Source organism: Phascolarctos cinereus, unplaced genomic scaffold (assembly GCF_003287225.1).
Source record: "Phascolarctos cinereus isolate Bilbo 61053 unplaced genomic scaffold, phaCin_HiC Scaffold_4;HRSCAF=312, whole genome shotgun sequence".
NCBI lineage: Eukaryota > Metazoa > Chordata > Mammalia > Diprotodontia > Phascolarctidae > Phascolarctos > Phascolarctos cinereus.
The window spans coordinates 463,852,043-463,870,447 of NW_027555847.1; the positions used below are offsets into that span (position 1 = coordinate 463,852,043).

Sequence of the window (18,405 nt, forward strand, 5' to 3'; positions counted from 1 at the left end):
GTAAAAAAAAAGTTTTGAGAGGAGCCAAATTTGAGTCTAAAAGTTTACAAATTTTCAAAGAATGTGTTTCCATTTAGCTGACTGTGTTGGCTTTAAATTGCTCAGTCCACCAAAGCCAACCTGTGCATCCTCCTAAATCTGAGGTGCATTCTTGCCAGAGTCAAATAAAGATTTTCCTCTTCCATGATCATATGCAGAAAGTATACAAGTCTCAGAAAGTTGAGCAGGAAGTTTAGTGTTTGAAACACTTCCCTTCAGACAAAGGGAGATGGAAGGGAGGTAGAAAGAGAAGAATGTCAGAGCCATAATAACAGCCAGGCATCATACAAAGTGAAGCAGATGAGTTGAACTCTGTTTATAACTAAGGCACTTAAGCTCTTGAAATGATGCTCTCCCAAAGCAAATAGGAAAACAAGGAACCATTTTCCATACTCTTTTTATTTACATCAGAGAAGCTGCTTTAGAAGTTCCTTTCATCCAAGAGTTGGACTTCTTGGCATTAAAGTTAACACAATTTTTTGAAAGCTGGTTCTCAGTGAAGTTGAAACTCTAAGACAAAGTGGTATAAGAGATCTTAAAGTTTGTAGGTTTGGATTTTTTTTTTTGACATGAGTTTTATTAAACCATAGTCACTGTGCTTAGCGTGAATATCAAGCCCACAAGTAGAGTACAGAAGTCATAAGCAAGAGAAAAGGGACTTGTAGGAAGGGGTGTGAGCACCACATGTGGCTTTAATATCCAACAGCTGCTGCAGATCAAAACTTCTTTGCTCTTTCTGTTACCCCCTACCAGAATACTATGTTTCAAGGATTATTATAAATAAAGAGACTGCACTGCCATGTAATCTGAATAATGAACTCAAACCCCAGCAGATTCAGAGATTATTTAACCAAATGTACCTGAATGAAGCACTCAGCTCTTGATCACCAAACCAGAGCCCTAAAGCAAGATCCCAAGGAGAGCAAGGAAATAAATAATTAAAGGGTTTTTTTTTTTCCCAAATGTTACTGCAAGAAAGCAAAGGAAGAAAAGGGGCAAAGGGGAGATGAAAAACGAGGAAAGAATGAGGTCCCTTCCATCAACAAGTGCCTCCTCCTTTTGGATCTAAGGTTGCCAAACCAAGGACCCTTAAGGTACTTGCAAAGCTGAAAGCCTCCAGTTCTCAAGAATCTTGTCCCAGTGTAGGTGATCCCCAAGCCCTGAGGTCCAGGAGAGGAGCATTCCTAAAGTCAACTCCTCTGCAAGGTCCTTCCCACCTTCCTCCCATGCACAGGGAAGTAAGATCGCTCCCCCAGAAGGAAAACTCTCCCCAACCTCCTAGGGTGGGGGAGGGGTCTCGTCTAACCTTCCAGCAGCACCTCTGCAGAGACCCACCGGCCCTTACCTCCCACCTCCTCCACCTCTCCAGCTCCTGAGAAACTCACCGACACCAGAAACTCCAGCGTCCCCACATAGTCCCGCTCGGTCTTCAGGAGCTCACTCAGGACACATACCCGGAGGCGAAGCTGCTTCTCTAGATCTTTCCCGCTCTTCCCTTTGCCTTCCCCTTTGCTCTCTTCGGTCATCGTGCTGCGGTGGGTCCCGTCCCGGCCCCGTCTTTGCCTGGCTCTGCTGTGCGCTGCTCTGGCCCCCGCGAGAAAGCAAAGTTGCCTTTCTCTTCGATTAGTCCGAGGAGGCCCCCGGGAGACTTTCCATGCTGAAAAGGGGATGGAAGGGAGAAGGGGGGTGGGGGGAGTAGCGGGGGAGAGGGGCGGGGGAAGCCGGAATCTGGACTCCGGCAAACTACCGTGGCACCAGAGCGGTGCGCGGCGATCCTCCCGGCAGTCCTCCCGGCAGAGGATCCTCCCTCTCGGCAGACAATCCTCCCTTCCCGCAGACTGTCCTCCTCCCTCCCCGCAGACCTTCCTCCCTCCCCGCAGACCTTGGCTACAGGTTTCAAAGAATCAGGGGAAGAAGAAAAGAAAAGAAAAACTACCCAAATCCAGAGGATGGGGGTATTTAATTAGCCTCTTCGGACCTAAGTTTGCCCGCTCTCGCTCTCGCTCGCTCGCTCGCTCGCTATCTCTCTCTCTCTCTCTCTCTCTCTCTCTCTCTCTCTCTCTCTCTCTCTCTCTCTCTCTCTCTCTCTCTCTCATTTGGAGAAGGAGGCGGCAGCAGCAGCAGCAATTTGGACATTAATCAAAAAGCTTTCTGTCCATGTGACTCCGACCCTTTACCCTTTGCCAAATCTCAGGAAAAAGGAAACACAACCTTCGGGAAGTGTTGCGTGCCAGCAAACTGCACCACCACCTCTCTCTCTCTCTCTCTCTCTCTCTCTCTCTCTCTCACACACACACACACACACACACACACACACACACACACACCCCACACAGAGTTTGGGACTAATTGTGAGCTCTGAAGACCCAAGGGATACAGGCACCCACTGTCTTTACCATGTCCCAAATCCCCACTACACTGTTGCTACCCTTCCTCTGTCCTGTTGTTAAGCTTTAATGTGTTGTGTACATATCCTGAAAGCAAAGAAACAAGTCCCCTCCATTACATAACTAAGGAAGGAAAATATTTACCTTTTGCCTACCTTTCTCTAGTTGAAAATAAATGTATTGATTTTTTTCTTCCCTCCCCAAGCTAATTTTTTGTAAATAATTTGAAGCCCGAGAAAACTTCTCTGTTCTCTTAGACTCTACAGTAGTTTGGTCTCATTGATTGGCCAACAATAGGTCCCAGCCAAAGCCTCATTTGGTCATTGTTTGGGCTTTTATGGTTCAGAGTGAGCGTCAAAAATAATTGTTGCTGTTTTGGTCAGAAACCCTGAGGGTCTTCCCCTCCTGGATTTTTTTTTAACTAAGTAAAAGAAGCAATTCTTTGCCTCATTTCTTACCTAGCCTTAATCACTGAATAGGTGGTTGCCTCAAAGTGAGACCTGGACAAGACCTTAGCTTAAAAAGGCCAAGTCTTCCACTACATCTGGGCCTTCTCCAGTCGTGCTGATCTATATCTAGCCACTGGATCCACATGGCTCCAGAGGAAAGAGGCTGGTGACTTTGCACAGCCCTTCCTCACGAATCCAATTCGCTTGCAAGTCATGACATCACTTTCCTGATGTCATGGTCCCCTTAGAGAAGGAAGGACAAACCACTTTGCAGCTTTTCACTTGAAAGGTCAAATTAGCATAATAAATGAAGACACCCTGGGAATGTGATGGGCCAGCATAACCAATAAACTTCAGATGCAATGAATAAATATGTCTGTCATACTGAGTATGTTATAGAGAGGAAAGAGCGAATTTTTCTTTTCTACAGCTTTTTTTCCCCCAGAATTAATAAATTCGTTCCCAAGACACACATTTGCATAGGATTAAAGCTACAAAAAATCTGAAGTGATATAAACAAGTGTCATCAAGCTGAATAATAAAGCATAAAACTGATTGTTGAATATCATTCAAAAGAGTATTTTTTTTTCTACTGAGAGAAGGGAGAAAGAGACTGTCTTGCTTTTAATGTTTATTTTGACTATCTTACTGTACTTGTAAATACAGCTAGGAGCTAATAAGGACTGAACACATCTAACAAATCTAACACAAACAAAATAAAGCAGATGTTATCGAGTTTTCTATTTCATTTTGGAATGGATTTTTCCTATAAAACCCAACTTTTTTAGACCACCAACTGATTAAGTTGAAATAATCGTTTAGCAATAGATGAATTTTTATATTTAGAAGTTGAAAATCAACTACAGTTTTTCAAAGGACCTAAAACTTCCTTTTTTTCATTTTTTCAAAAAAAGCCTGGTAAGAAAAGACTATGACAATTTTCCAAATAAAGTTTCTGTTCTGAGATCTTTTTTCCCCAGAAATCTATTGCACTCATTTGCAACTGGTTAAAGTTCAAACTGATAAAAGTATGATGAACTGATGAACCAAGCATTGGTTTGCTAGATAAATGTTAAGTATCTTGATTCTAGAATCATCTTCTGCAGAAGTAAAGTAAGATCATTTCACACTCAATAGTCAAAGAACAAAGAGCATTAAATAACAAGTCTGGGACCACCTAGCAAACAAACAGAACAAAACAAAAAGAGCAATAGACACAGGAAATATAAATCCAGTAATAGATAAATCAAACACATGCTTTCTACTTCACACAATTCAGTAAAGTAAGGAAGGAAGAAATGCAGGTGTTAAAGAGGTGCTTTCAACTTTTGCCAACCTCGTCAGTGTTCCTTCCATGTCTGATCCTTAGTGAATGTCATCTCCCTCTGGCCAATTGTGCCCAATTACTGAACTGCTAATACCTCCTCCCTCAACAAAACGGATCTTCCTTGGGTTGTTTTTGTCTAGATGCCTTACTCTGACAATGCCTACCCATTCTTCTACTACTCCCTATAATATAAACAGGCCACAACATCATCTATAATTAATACACAACTTCAGGACCCCATGCAGGGCTCTCTTTTAGAATGTTCCTAGTATCTCAGCAACAACCAATTCTTTCTGAACCAGGGCTAATGGGATTGGAATAATGAAAACATGGTAGGAGACAATGACAGTAATGTAACTGAAAATGTTAAAAGAAAAAAAAGCAGCTGAACTCAAATTAATTGCAATAAACAAGTTTGGTTTCAAAAAACAGGATGAAAAACATCTCACTGTAAAATGCTGGAGGATTAACCTGTGCATGTTGTATATAGCATCAGATGAAATTGCTTTGTCAGTCTAGTTTGCTTAATTTATTTGCCTTATCACAAGGGAAGGCTAAATGTGGAGTGGGGAAAAGTAATAGAAATATTGAGAAATGATTTGATATTAAATAAAGGCTTTTTAAAAAATTAGAATGGAGGGAAGACAAAAAACAAAGTGGAAAAGATGGCATTTATGAGGTGAAGGCAATGGATATTCAGATCTTCTTGTGCTTAAATTCATTTTACATGGTGCTTAGACATTTCCAGGTTTAAGCTGGTTAAAATTTAGTGTCATAGGGAATGGAGGAACAGTTAAATAACCTATATGGCTAGGGAAGCTATGCAGTTGAGACATCTGGGGCAGGTCAAGGTTGGGTAACTTTCCAAGCACAGGGAATTTCTGTGAAATACAACACTATTTCTTTATATAAAGGACCTCTTCCAGTCATATTTCAGTCAGAGGCCACTTTATTCATGTTTGAACATGAACATCCTGGTGTGCCATTATCTTAATAAAAATGTTTGGATGAATTAATATAGGAAAGTAATTTCTAATGTGTATTATGCAAATGACATTCAATTCACTAAGTATTTATTTGGCTATTGTGTTTTTGTTCAGTCATTTCAGTCACGTCTGACTCTTCATGACCCCATTTTGGGGTTTTCTTGACAAAGATAATGGAGTGGTCTGCCATTTCCTCCTCCAGCTCATTTGCAGATGAGGAAACTGAGGTAAACAGGGTTAAATGACTTGCCTGGGGTCACGCAGCTAGTAAGTGCCTGAGGTTGAATTTCAACTCAGGTCATCCTTACTCCAGACCCAGTGTTCTAAGCACTGTGCAATCTAGCTGACCTTATTTGGCTGTCATAGGACTTTTCTATTAACTATAGCAGTAGGAAAAATAATATAAATAAATTCACATATTACAATACTTAAGTGGATATGTGATGTTATAGATGTGGCGATTTCATCAGTTGTTGCAGATTTCAAACTATCTATACCATCTCATCATGTGTGATTCTCGTCAGTGTCCTTAGGTAAATCTTCTGAATGCATAGCAATTTGGAAGCTTTCCTTGAGATTATTACATTCATGAGTTTCATGAGTAGAAGTAAACATCTGATGATGGTGATCTATTATCCTTCCCTCTCACCATATGAATGAATGGCCCACTCCTTTCCAAACAGATATTTCCCCTATGAAGCCCCTTAATCCACTTTTGTATAGGTTATCATTAGAAATATGCTGCAGAGGGGTACCCACCATTTATCTCTATTCTTTATGTTGCCCTCTACTGTGATTTCTCAGAGATTTAAGTGTTCTCAGATGTGCAATTACACAGTATTGTTCAAAAGACATTTGTGTTTAAAAGATGGGCTTTTTTTTTTAAATCAAAGAGCAGTTTAGGATTAAAAGTACCATATAGTGCTTTTACTGAAATACAGCCTTACCTGTTCTTTTTCTTTGTGCAATTCTGGACTACTGTGTGGTGCTTGTCCTAGATCTAAATTTACATGTCTGTGTATACAGATATATATACGTACATCTACATATTCATATATGTGTATGGGTGTGTATATATACATCCATACATATGTATATATATATACACACACATATAAAGAGAGATATTAATTCAATGGACTCTCCATCCAACTATACATCATAATCTGAACAAGATTTATTTTCTTCTATATGTATGGTTATTCAATATCTCTTGAGATATCATAGATATCATTGAGGCAGTAACACACTAACCCCATAAAGGTGTAGGGCTTGAAGTACCATGTCACTTGCAAACAGTAGCATCAACAGGATTTTGTCATCCTTCTTCTACTTGGACCTTGAACAACGTATCTTCCATAACAGTGGCCAACACCTTCCAAAAACATATACTCCTTGTTCTATACCTTACTTAACACTAATAATTAGAGGGTCATTGTACAGGATTGTCAATGTAATTAGCTTCTTCAAGGAATTTTATATGATCCTAGCATATGCATGAGAGACTCTTCATCCAAGAGAGTCTTTAAGGCTCCATTTTGATCCACGTAATCAAATGTTTTTGTTTTGTTTTATTTTTTTAATCAAAAAATAATATAAACAATGGTATCTTACGTACTCTGCACTTTTTAGTTGACTATGTGACTGTCAAGACATGGTTCTGAGAGTCATCTTTGAAAGCCTGTTTATTCCAAGGGTAAGAAAGTAACCATTTGAGCCTCCATAAACTCCCATACAGGAGTTTCAAAACCACCTTTTAAAGTCATACAGAATAAATAATCCTAAAACTATTCTTAGATGTAGCTTATAATTAAAATCTTTATTCATTGATTGGACTTTCATTAGTCAGCAGCCTTATATGCAATCTGCCATCACTGTCCTCCCTACCATCACCTAACTAAAAGTTCCACGCTATTACCCAATATTGCTAATTTGGTTTTGTCAGTCTCGGTTTCTTTCCACCAATTCCACTGTTGTTGTTGCCGCCATTTGTTCTTGAAGAGGACCGTGACATTAGGAAGGAGATGTCATGACTTGCAAGTGATTTCGATTTAAATGGCTGGGGCACTGAAGGTAGCAAGAATCTACCCAAGTAAGGGCAGGGACTTTCATTAGCCCAGGAACTAATTCCAAGATGCCTGGGCTTGAATATCTTGAATTTAATACATTTCTACAAGGGAATTTTAGGTGGATGTGACTTGGGGAAGCACAGATCCAGACCTAGGTAGCTCCCTCTCACAAAGCCCAACATCCTTCTCTCTCTTTCCAACATGACATATATTGTGACCCACCAATCTTAAAACCTGTTTAGTTAAAGCCTGCCACTACCTATACAGGTCTTCCTCTTTGCCTCCCTTTACTGCAAGTATTCTTTGCCTTTTTTGTGTCATCAGTATATTTGGCAGTCTAGGGAAGCCTATGAACTCCTCTGGGGGAAAAAAGTTGCTTGGGTACACGAGATAAAATACATAGGTTTAGAAAAGTTAGGTATGATAGACCTCTGGAGAAAATTAAATGGGAATAGAAAGGAATATACTTTTTTCTCGGGGCTACATGTTATGTACACAAAAATTGACCATGTACTAGGGTATAAAAACCTCATAATCCAATGCAGAAAGGCAGAAATATTAAATGCATCCTTTTCAGATCATGATGCAATAAAAATTATATGTAATAAAGGGCCATGGAAAGACAGACTAAAAATAATAATTGGAAACTAAATAATCTAATCCTAAAAAATGATTGGGTAAAATGCATAGGTTCATAAGGAAACCAATTATGTTGAAATGCACTTGTCAAAAAAAATTAAGCTTACAGATCCCTTAAACTCTATCCACTAAGAATGCCTACTGAGAAGTTTCTATGGGAACTACCATTAACTAGATATTAACTATGACTAGATTGTCATATTTGGGTCAGATTCCTATTAACTGCCACTTACCAAGTAGAATGGGGAGGTATAAGAAAGGCCACAATTTCTAGCTCAGCTATCAATATGAGTTAAGCAAATTAATTGCCCTACCTGCCTATTATTATTGTTACTATTATTTATTATTATTACATTATTATCATTATTATTATTATGTAACATTTAAGTTAGCACTTTAAGATTTGAAAATTACTTTACAAAAATTCTCATTTTATTCTCACAGCAACCCTGAGAGATAAATGTTATTGTCATACCCATTTTACACATGAGGACACTAAAGCTGATAGAGGTTAAGTGACTTGACCCAGTTCACATAGCTCATAAGTACCTGAAGCTCTATTTGATCTCTACCCTTCCTGATGCCAAGTCTAGCACTCTATCCACTGTATCTCCTATGTTGGGCTACGATCTCTGCCTTTAATCTGATACTCTGCATTTATATTCCTTGATGACCTACTACCCTGATTTAACCTAAACTCCCCTAAAAGTGTTTTTATACTTGCTTCTCTTGCTGATTCTCATTCCTGATTCCTTGCTTTGCACTCCATTCCAATCTTGATTTAGCCTAAGCCTTTTGTAGGCATAGTTTGTTTCCTTTCCTGTGATTACCTCAGTTAAGCCTATGAGGCAGGCCTCTCTCCCCTCTAGAGACAGATTGAAATATGATTATCTCTACCAAAGCTCTTATGTACTGACAAATATTTGCCTCCATTCATCTGGAACAGCTAACAGGCTCTTGCTTCTCCCAGTCTTCCAAGGCTGATCCTTACCATGGAGGACAGCCAATTTCCCATCCTGCAAGGCTGTGTCCCTGGAATGGAAGGGATGTGTGGAACAGGAAACATATATGGTAGCATCCAAGGGTGATTTGTGGGGAGCACAACTGCCCTACTTGACAGTATCTTCTACAAGTTACAGATAGATGTGTGGAAGCTGCAAAAAGAATGTTTAGGCTTAATTTAAGGAAAAGCTTTGTTAACAATTAGAGCTGTCCAAAAGGGGAAGGTTCTCCCTCAAGAGGTAGTAGGTTTCTCTTCATTGGAGGTCATTAAGCAGAGGTTGGGTAGCTACTTTGCAGTTAGCCCCTTCTAGCTCTAGGAATCTATTACTCACAATATTTACTAGATTTGTTTTAATTTATGACTATAAGCCGATGGTCTCAAATCCAAATTGCATATTTCTTTTGTTTGTATCACTAATCTATTTGTACTAGTTAATTCTATCTAAATCTTTGTTTCTCAACACAAAGACTTGTTGATCCAGTTATGTATTCATCTGAACAACTGAGCAAATTATAAATACTATGACTTAGGAGGCTCCAAGAATTCTTAAAATGTCCCGAGTCGAGATATTTAAAAGAATAGATGATAGAAGCTTAGGGAAGGGGGGGGGGCCCGCATACCTCTCAGTAAAACAAAAGATTAGATTATTTGCAATGGACATTGATAGTGAGGATGGTAGATAGAGAAGAAAGAATTGAAGGTGGGTAGAATAAAAATACTGTTAAGGAGTCCTGGGGGCCCATCTTGGGTTAAGGAGTGGAAATTTTAGGGCAAATTCAGCTGGACTTCATAATCTTCCCCAGCAATGCTCAGCAGCCCTGGGGGGGAAAAAAAGCAGAGAGACTTCACAGTGAAGGATACTCATTTGTGAAAATTCACAGACTGGCAACGTCTGAAGGTTAGAGGACTGAGTGGTTCCAGATTTGACCACTTTAATGTTTGACAACTTTCCTATTTCACTAGTTTCTAATGAATCAGTCAATTAAGCAATCAGGCAATCAACAAACATTTATTAAGAGATTACTATGTGCCAGGCACTGTGATAAGAGGTAGGGATAAAATGAAGGCATTGTCATGCCCTCAGGGAACCTACATTCTAATTGGGAAGAAATCATGTAAATAGCTAGGTGTGTGTGTGTGTGTGTGTGTGTGTGTGTGTGTGTGTTGTGTGAGAGAGAGAGAGAGAGAGAGAGAGAGAGAGATGGAAAGAGGATGGGAAGGAAAGCCACTAGCTGCTGGGGACACCAGGAGTGGCCTCCTGCAGAAGACAGGATTTAATTTGATTTGAGTCTTGAAGTTAAGTTAGGTAAATTAATAGGTGGAAGTGAGGTGAGGGGCATTCCAGGCATGGAGAACGTTCAATACAATGGCATGAACCTTGGGGAGAGGGGTCCTAAGCTATATACCCAGGCAAGTGAAATCAGAGTATGGATATGGATGACAGAATAAAAAAAATAGATCAAGGGACAAAAGGTTTTAACAAGGACAAAGAATATATTTAGTGTGAATAAGAGAATGGGAGAAGTGGAAGGGTAGGCATTTGGGGTGTAGAGTAGAATTTCAAAGATCTAGATAATGAAAGTGGTATAGTCTTAGAGATGTCATCTAAAATGTAACCAGATGTGGCTGAGGTTGGTTAAAGAGATCGCTGGAAATGACAAAGTGAGGGATATGAATAAAATTGATAGGTCATGTGAATCGAGGAAGAGTGAAAAGTCAAAACACCTTAAAGCCAAGGATATGAATGTTGGAGATAGGGTGAACTGAGGTACCACAGGCAGAAATAGTGAAGTCAGAAGGAGAAGTAGGTTGAAGGGAAAGTATTATTTGCACAGGTTTAAATATGTGGAATTAGAGGTACTGGTGGCACATCTAGTGACAGATGTCAGTTGGAGATTCAGGTCTGATACTTAAATGAGAGATTAGGATTGGAATTACAGAGCTGGGAGGCATTTGCATAGAGGTAAAAGTTTGAAGCCTCAGCTTCAAACTTTTAAGTTGTCCATAGAGCATGTAGAGAATGAGGAAAAGAGGACAAAGAATAGAACTTTTAGATTCAATTACATTTAAGGGTTGAGAAGAGGACAAAGAGTCAATGAAGAAAACAGGGAAGAAGAAATAGCAGAAGTGGAAGAGTAACCAGGAGAGTGTAGTTTCTTTGAAGCTGAGGAAAGAAAGAGTACACCCTAGCAAAAACTGGTCAGTGATTTTAAATGTTGTAGAGAAGTCAAAGAGGATGAGAATGGAAAAAAACAACATTGGATTTGGCACCTAGGAGATCATAGGTGAGCTAGCAGTAGTGATGTCCAAGTAAGGAAATAATAAAGATCAAGATATGATTTGTTGCTGAAGGATGTAGGACAAAAATCATAGTATCTTGGAATTCTCTAGCCAGTACATTTGACATATTGCATAGAACATGTGGACTGCTGGGCTAAGGTTAAAATTAATTTCCTTGCCACAGTATCTTTCAATCCCCTTTCTTTTGGGGAAAGTAGAACCCTAGAGATATTTACCTCAGCCAGGGCATATGATAATTCCTAAAAAAAAACTATGATACAGGGTTTGTTACCATATTATCAACAACTAAAATGAAAGCCCCAGGGGAGGCAGTAAAGGACAGTGCAGTTAAAAACAATTTAATTCAGTGAAGACCTCATTAGAAGAGAACCTGTTAACAGAAAATTTGAGACCTGGTCTCAATAACAGTCCCATGATATGTTATGGTGCAGCCTGGTTGAGAGAACACTACAGACTTTCATAGCTATTAACTGAGAAACCTGACTGAAAATACAGAAGCAAGCTCCTCACAGAGACGATTGGCAGAGAAAAGAAACAGAGCAAGTTTCACAGCTATAATGAGAAATGCTGTCTAAAGAGAGCTTTAACCTTTCTTGCAGGGGAAAGAATTACTAATCACTACACTTCCAGTAGACAGAAGATTGTGTTGCCGATGGCTCTGAAGATAATACTTTTGCTGAGAGATATATAGCTAAGACACTAAAAAAAAAACAGCAAAAGAGTTGGAGCTTCCCCTTTTCAAGGGGAGTAGCTTCTTCGTCATTGCCCTCTCCAGGGAATGGTCAAGATAGTGAAAGAGCTGTAATCATAGCACCCCTAGTAGATATTATATAGGACATTAGGTTATCCTGAAAATGGATAGAACTGGCGACTAGCTAGAGCAGAGGACAATTCTTGACAGACAACAGTGTAAAGCAATACCAAGAAGGGAACATTGAGATAGCAATGGAGGTCTAGCAGAGAAAAAACATCATCAGCTTTGCAATGTCCTGGGCATAAGTTGTCCCTTGATATATATGTCTTGGGCACACGTGGTCAAGTGTTCTCCCCATTTGTGGCTGTTCACACATTATTCTCATAAAGGTATGTTCTTCCTATGCATAAAGCTATATATATTCAAAGGAGCATGAGCTCAAGGCTTATGTGAAAAATATTCTGTTATTTCTATTCCTGTTTAACTATAAGTACCTTCTTATTAATTAAGTAAATCACCTGGCAGATAAATTACAAATGATGTTGGTGGAGGTTTATGAGCTATGGCTTGTCAAGGATTCTCAATATAAAATATCTAGAACTTCAGGCACCTACCTGGAGGCCTCGTAAAGCAGAAATATTGTCAATCAAATTGAAATCACTAAAACATAGGCATAACATATTTTATGTACTAAGATACTAAGATAAATAGCTCAACTATATTATATAAAATATGAAATCTATAAGGTAACATTCATATCTATACAAATTAAGTCATTTTCCTCCTGTGTAAAGTGATAGAGTTGGATTAAATACCCACTGACGTATCTTTCAGGCAGCAAGGTGGCACAGTGGGTAGAGTACTGGGCCTGGAGTCAGCAAGACTCCTCTTTGTGAATTCAAATCTGGCCTCTGACACTTAGTAGCTGTATGACCCTGGGCAAGTCGCTGAACTCTGTTTGCCTCAGTTTCCTCATCTGTAAGACAAGCTGGAGAAGGAATGGCAAACCATTCCAGTATCTTTGACAAGAAAACCCCAAATGGGGTCATGAAGAGTTCGGCACTATTGAAACAACAAACATCTTTTTTAGACAAATCCAGTCATCTTGTGATACTATAAATTGAGAAATCAATTTGTTGAAGAGGTATTGCCATGAATATTGAAATTCCTGGATATTGTGAAGCAGTTTACATTTTTTTTTTATTCAATCCCACAACAACTCTTTGAGGTCATTAGACAAGTCTTATTACATTTTACAAATGAAGAAACTACAGCTCAGAGTTACAAAGCAACTTATCAAAAGTCACAGAGCTATTCGTTGGAGGAATCATGACCTCAGACCTTACATCTTGAGTCCAAATCTATCCTTGGATTCACTATAATATCTTACTACATTATGTAATTTACTTCATTTTTTGCTTTCTTCCTTTCTTCTACTACCCAATCATCTATTTAGATGGGTCAACTGTTCAGGCTCATAAGTATGTCTTATAAGTCCTTTCTTGCTGACCATCTTATCAGTCCATTTGTTAATCTGAGACTCATGCCATTTCATATTCATTAGCATCTCTGTGCCTCACACCCCATCCCTGTTCTTGGGTTAAAAACTTGTCTGCTATCTTAATAACTATCATTACCAGAAGCATGGTGGGGCAGGTAGGTGGAGCAGTGGATAGAGCTCTGGCCTTGGAGTCAGGAGGACCTGAGTTCAAATCCAGTCTCAGACACTTGGCACTTACTAGCTGTGTGACCCTGGGCAAGTCACCAATTGCCTCACCAAAAATCGAAGAAGAAGAAGAAGAAGAAGAAGAAGAAGAAGAAGAAGAAGAAGAAGAAGAAGAAGAAGAAGAAGAAGAAGAAGAAGAAGAAGAAGAAGAAGAAGAAGAAGATGCAGCATGGCATGTGTACTCTAGGAAAACACATATTTCCCTAGAAAGCAAGATTAGCACACTAAGTCATTGCAATTTAGGATCAAAACAGCAAAGCAAAAACCATGCAATTTAAGTTACATCTGTGAAGGCAGAACTGGGAAATTAATTTGGCTGCTAAATTCTTTGAGATGTACATAATGTTTTTATGAAGAAAAAGGTATGTCACCTGATCATGGTCCCCTAAATCATAATGAATTATTATTAGCATTTGATATCTTGAATGCATGAACAAATATACCATTGGGGATTGCTGCCTGGAACAATGCTTGTAATCACATGGTCAATTTATTCATGTTTCCAGTCTAATCTTCCTAACCATATAATTAATTGTTAATCACATTAATTATTTATTAATCATGTTATAAATAAATAATTATTATTAATCAAGCATATTAGTTGTTAATCATTAATCACATCATTACATTGTTCAAAAATATTTAATGGCCTAGCAAATAATATGCAAAGGACTTTTAGCATTAGCCTGGCATTCAAGGTTTTCCACAATATGTCTTAACCTTATATTCCCAATTTATCTCACACTTATTTTCCTTCACTTATTCTATGCATCAACTGAACTGGATTATTCACTGTCTTCAATACACATTCTTCACTATCTCTTCTCTGGACCTTTGCTCACACTGTTCTCTACTCTTAGAATGTCCTCCCCTTATTTCCATTCATTGAAATCCTTATTAACCTTCAATCTAGATCTAATGACTTCCACTCAGTACAACTTTCCCCCACTTCCCAAGAGGTTTGTTTGTCTCTCTCTTATTATCATATTCCATTTTGAAAAAAAAAGTTGTTTATCTGTTTGTTATTTCTCTTGCTATGTAGTAAGCCTCAAAAAGGCAGATGCTTTGTTTTGTCCATTGCTGTATCCCTTTCTATCCTATACATTTTTGTTTTCACTATACCAATGATTTCACTGTTATAGGCTGTAGGGAATTAGCAACAGAAGATTTCTTTACCAAGGCACTTTAGTACCAGCTCTATTACTTACGGTCTTGTTGATTAGGGCTTTTCATGTTAAATAAATTCCCAATGGTCACATAGCCAGTGTGTCTTGGAGGTGGAACTTGAACCCATGTTTTTGTGACACCAGTACCACCTGTCCAGCCATTATGCCTCACTGTCTCTTTTACTGCTATGTCTTACACATAGTAGGTATTAAATAAATTGATTTTAGAATTGAATTGAATCACATTTCAACCATCAGCAAATGGTATTTGTCAAGTGTCTGATATGTATAGAATAAGCCCATTTGGGATAAAAAAAGGGGAGGACGCATTTGATTTCTTCCAACATGTCAATTGAGAATGTATTTTCCTGCTCTTTCTAATTATGTTTATTGGATTGGATTGGATATATAGCAGCTACTCAAAACTTGCTCTCCCAACTCTCATTCCCATTGATAAGTTGGACCCTTAGAGGGAAGCTGACTACTTCTTCTCTCTAGATTCTGGGAATAATTCTAAGGGCCCAAAGTTTTTAGCATGTTAGCTAATGAATCTTCATAAATTTGTTCCCCAATGAATATCAGCCAAACTTGATCAGCTTTTAGACTCGGCAGATAAAGCAAGAGTATATTACAGAATATACCTCTCTGAGAAACAGTGGCTGTCTCCTCTTTTACACATAAGGTGCCAAAAGAAAATACATGCTCATATTTAGAGAGCTTATGTGGCCAAAGGGTAAACTGATAGCCCCTACTTCCTAGAAGTATTTTTCCCCCTTTGTGGAATCCCTATGAAATTTCCCTTAGATATAGGTCTCTTTTGGGCTCCCAAAGTTAGTGCTCATATAGTCCTGGCTTCTATTCTCAATGTGTCTACTTTGCTATGTTCCCTAGTTCTCATACAGCCCCTGCTGTGAGTCATTACTGCTCCAGTGACCTTGCTACAGGCTTGGTGGTTACTGCTACACTGGAAACTCCAGATCATATGACCTTTTAAAGTTCACAAGATCATTACCTGGTTAAGAATATGAGGGTACTGGGAAGGAGTGAAACTCTATCGATGCATCCCACCACACCAGGGCTATTCCCTCTCAAGAGTTCTTCACCACTAGAGTTGACCACCATTCAACTCACTGCTGCTGGAATGATCAATTTCAAACTGGCCTGCAGTGATTTTATTATGTATGATACTTTCAGGCAATCACTAAAAGTTTCCTGCATGGTACCATCTGTCTTTATCCAAAGATCAAAGCCCTTCACTCTTCCCAATTTGATTATCAAAAGATTGTTTACAGTGTTGGTTGTTACCTAGTTTACAGTGTTGATTGACACAATTCATCTTCTTCTCTGATCATGTTAATTGTAAAGAGGGTTAAAACCCCATCCTTACACATATACAACTTAAAAGTGTATTAAATATGTTTCTTAAGGTATCCTGTCTGAAATCCTGTGATTCATATAGAGGTTTCCTTCATCTTCATGCATACTATGAGAATTGTGAGTAGTACATAAGGGCTGAATGAAAGTACTATTGAGGAGTACTGAGGATCACTCCCTACTAATTCTCTTTGGTTTGTTGTGTTTTATTTTGCTATTTTCTACATTTATGGAATTTCACAAGTAAAAATTTGTAAGAAACCCTTGTTCAGCATTACAACAAATTCCTAGAAACAGCTTCATAAAAGCAGAACATTGTGAAGTGGAAAGATATTGTTACAATTGGGGTTTTAATTACTGACAAAAGTCTCTACATCATATAAATCATAGTGAAGGCAAAGATATGACATTTATAAACCTCTACGGTAATTTAAAATAGTAAAGTTGAGTTCCAAGTTATAAACTTTTAGACATGAAAGGCACCTTAGAGATTATCTATATTAATTACAGTTAAGGGTGTTGGGAGTAGGGAGCATTGACTTTGTAGTCCAAGCACTTGAATTTACAGCCTTGCTCTGATACTTATTACCTTAGATAAATCACTTAACTTCTCTGAGCCCATTTCTTCCTCTAGGTTAAGAGAGTTAGAGTGTATGGTCTCTAAAGTTTCTTCTGGGGGAATTTTATGACTGAAAACCAACCTTCCCACACTTCATTTTATATAACACCCTTATCAAACATATTTGATGCAAAGACTTTTTCACCAGTTTTGCTTTCTTGTTTTGGTTTGCCTTGGTTTTGTTCATTCAAAAGCTTTTCAATTTTTGTGTAACTGATGTTACCTATTTTACCTTTTGTGATTGATTCTATCCATTGCTTGTTGAATAATGCTCCCCCTAAATATTTCTGTCAAAAGTATAAGATCTAGTTCTCTTCTAATTTCTTTTTTTTTTATGGTATGATCTTTAAAATATAGGTCATTTATACACTTTGAGGCATTCTGGTATGCAGTGTTAAATGTTGATGTCTATCTTTTTTTCTGCCAAATTAAATTTTCCCAAGTCTTATAGAATGGGATTCTTCATGGATATGGGGCTACTACATTTGGTTGTTCCTATTTCTTTTATGACTAGTCTGTACCATTGATCTACTTATCTATTTTATAAAAAGTAACTGATGTGTATTGATATAGTTTCAATGATAAATGATTTATAAACTAGATTAAGGTCTAGAATGTTATGCATTCCTTTCTAATTTTTAAAATGTTTTTGTTTACTTTTACAAGCATTTATTTTCTCTTGCTCCCACTCTTTTCCAAAATTGAATAATAAAAAAACTGAAAAAATAAAACCTTATAACAAATATGCATAATCTAGCAAAACCAAGGCACATATTAGTCATGTCCAAGAAGCTATGTTTAATTCTATGGTTTAACATCTCTGTGGAATGTTTCATTTTCAGTCCTCTAGACTCATAGCTTACCATGGCATTGATCAGAGCTCTGAGGTCTTTCAAATTTTTTTCCATCTCTATAATGTTGTTGTCTTTGTATAATTTATTCTTATTTTGCTCACTTCCCTTTGCATAAGCTCATAGAGATTTTCTCAGTTCCCCCTCAAACTGTCTAATTTATCATTGCTCATGTCTCATATCACATTAAATTAATATATCATAATTTTAGCCATTCTCCAATAAGTGAGCATCACCTTAGTTTTCAGTTTGGGGTTATTAACCTCCCCTACTTTTACAAATCATGGAACTGAGATCCAGAAAAATTGCTTATTCAAAGTCATACAACTCCCAAATTGTAATCATTACTGATTCCATTTATTTATCTGACTCCATTTGCCCATTCATTCCCCTACCAAACCTGAGCAATTTGAGCCTAAATGCTTGTCTGAGCTGGATAATACCATAGCTACCATGTGATGAGAATTTGGCAGGCAGGCCAGGGGCTCCAGCTGACTGAGAGCAATACCCATCTGGCACACCAGCTTCGCAATGAAATTTATAAGTTCTTAGAGGCTCTGGAGAATTTTCTGAACTAAATCTGTGAACCATGGAATTCTTCAGAGAGTAAATAAAAGTGACTTCATCCAAACTCCTGGACAACGTCCTATATGCTCAAAAACAGCCATCACTGCCACTGCTACCCACCCCTGCTGAACAGAGTGCTTAAGTTTCTCTAAACTCCAAATGGTATCTTAAGATGTAAGGCAGAAAGAGGAAGCCAGTTGGCTGACCT

The 18,405-nt window shown here is 38.3% G+C and overlaps 1 protein-coding gene across 1 annotated transcript in view; it reads right to left on the bottom strand.

Annotated features, from left to right (window-relative positions):
- The window catches only part of PREX2 (phosphatidylinositol-3,4,5-trisphosphate dependent Rac exchange factor 2), a 382,998-nt gene extending 380,725 nt beyond the window's left edge, over positions 1-2,273 (bottom strand). Inside the window, exon 1 of the mRNA XM_021002117.2 lies at positions 1,425-2,273. Within this exon, the coding sequence (XP_020857776.1) occupies positions 1,425-1,565 (141 nt within the window). The 5' untranslated portion in view covers positions 1,566-2,273. The remainder of the gene's footprint in view (positions 1-1,424) is intronic.
- Between the last annotated feature and the right edge of the window lie 16,132 nt (positions 2,274-18,405).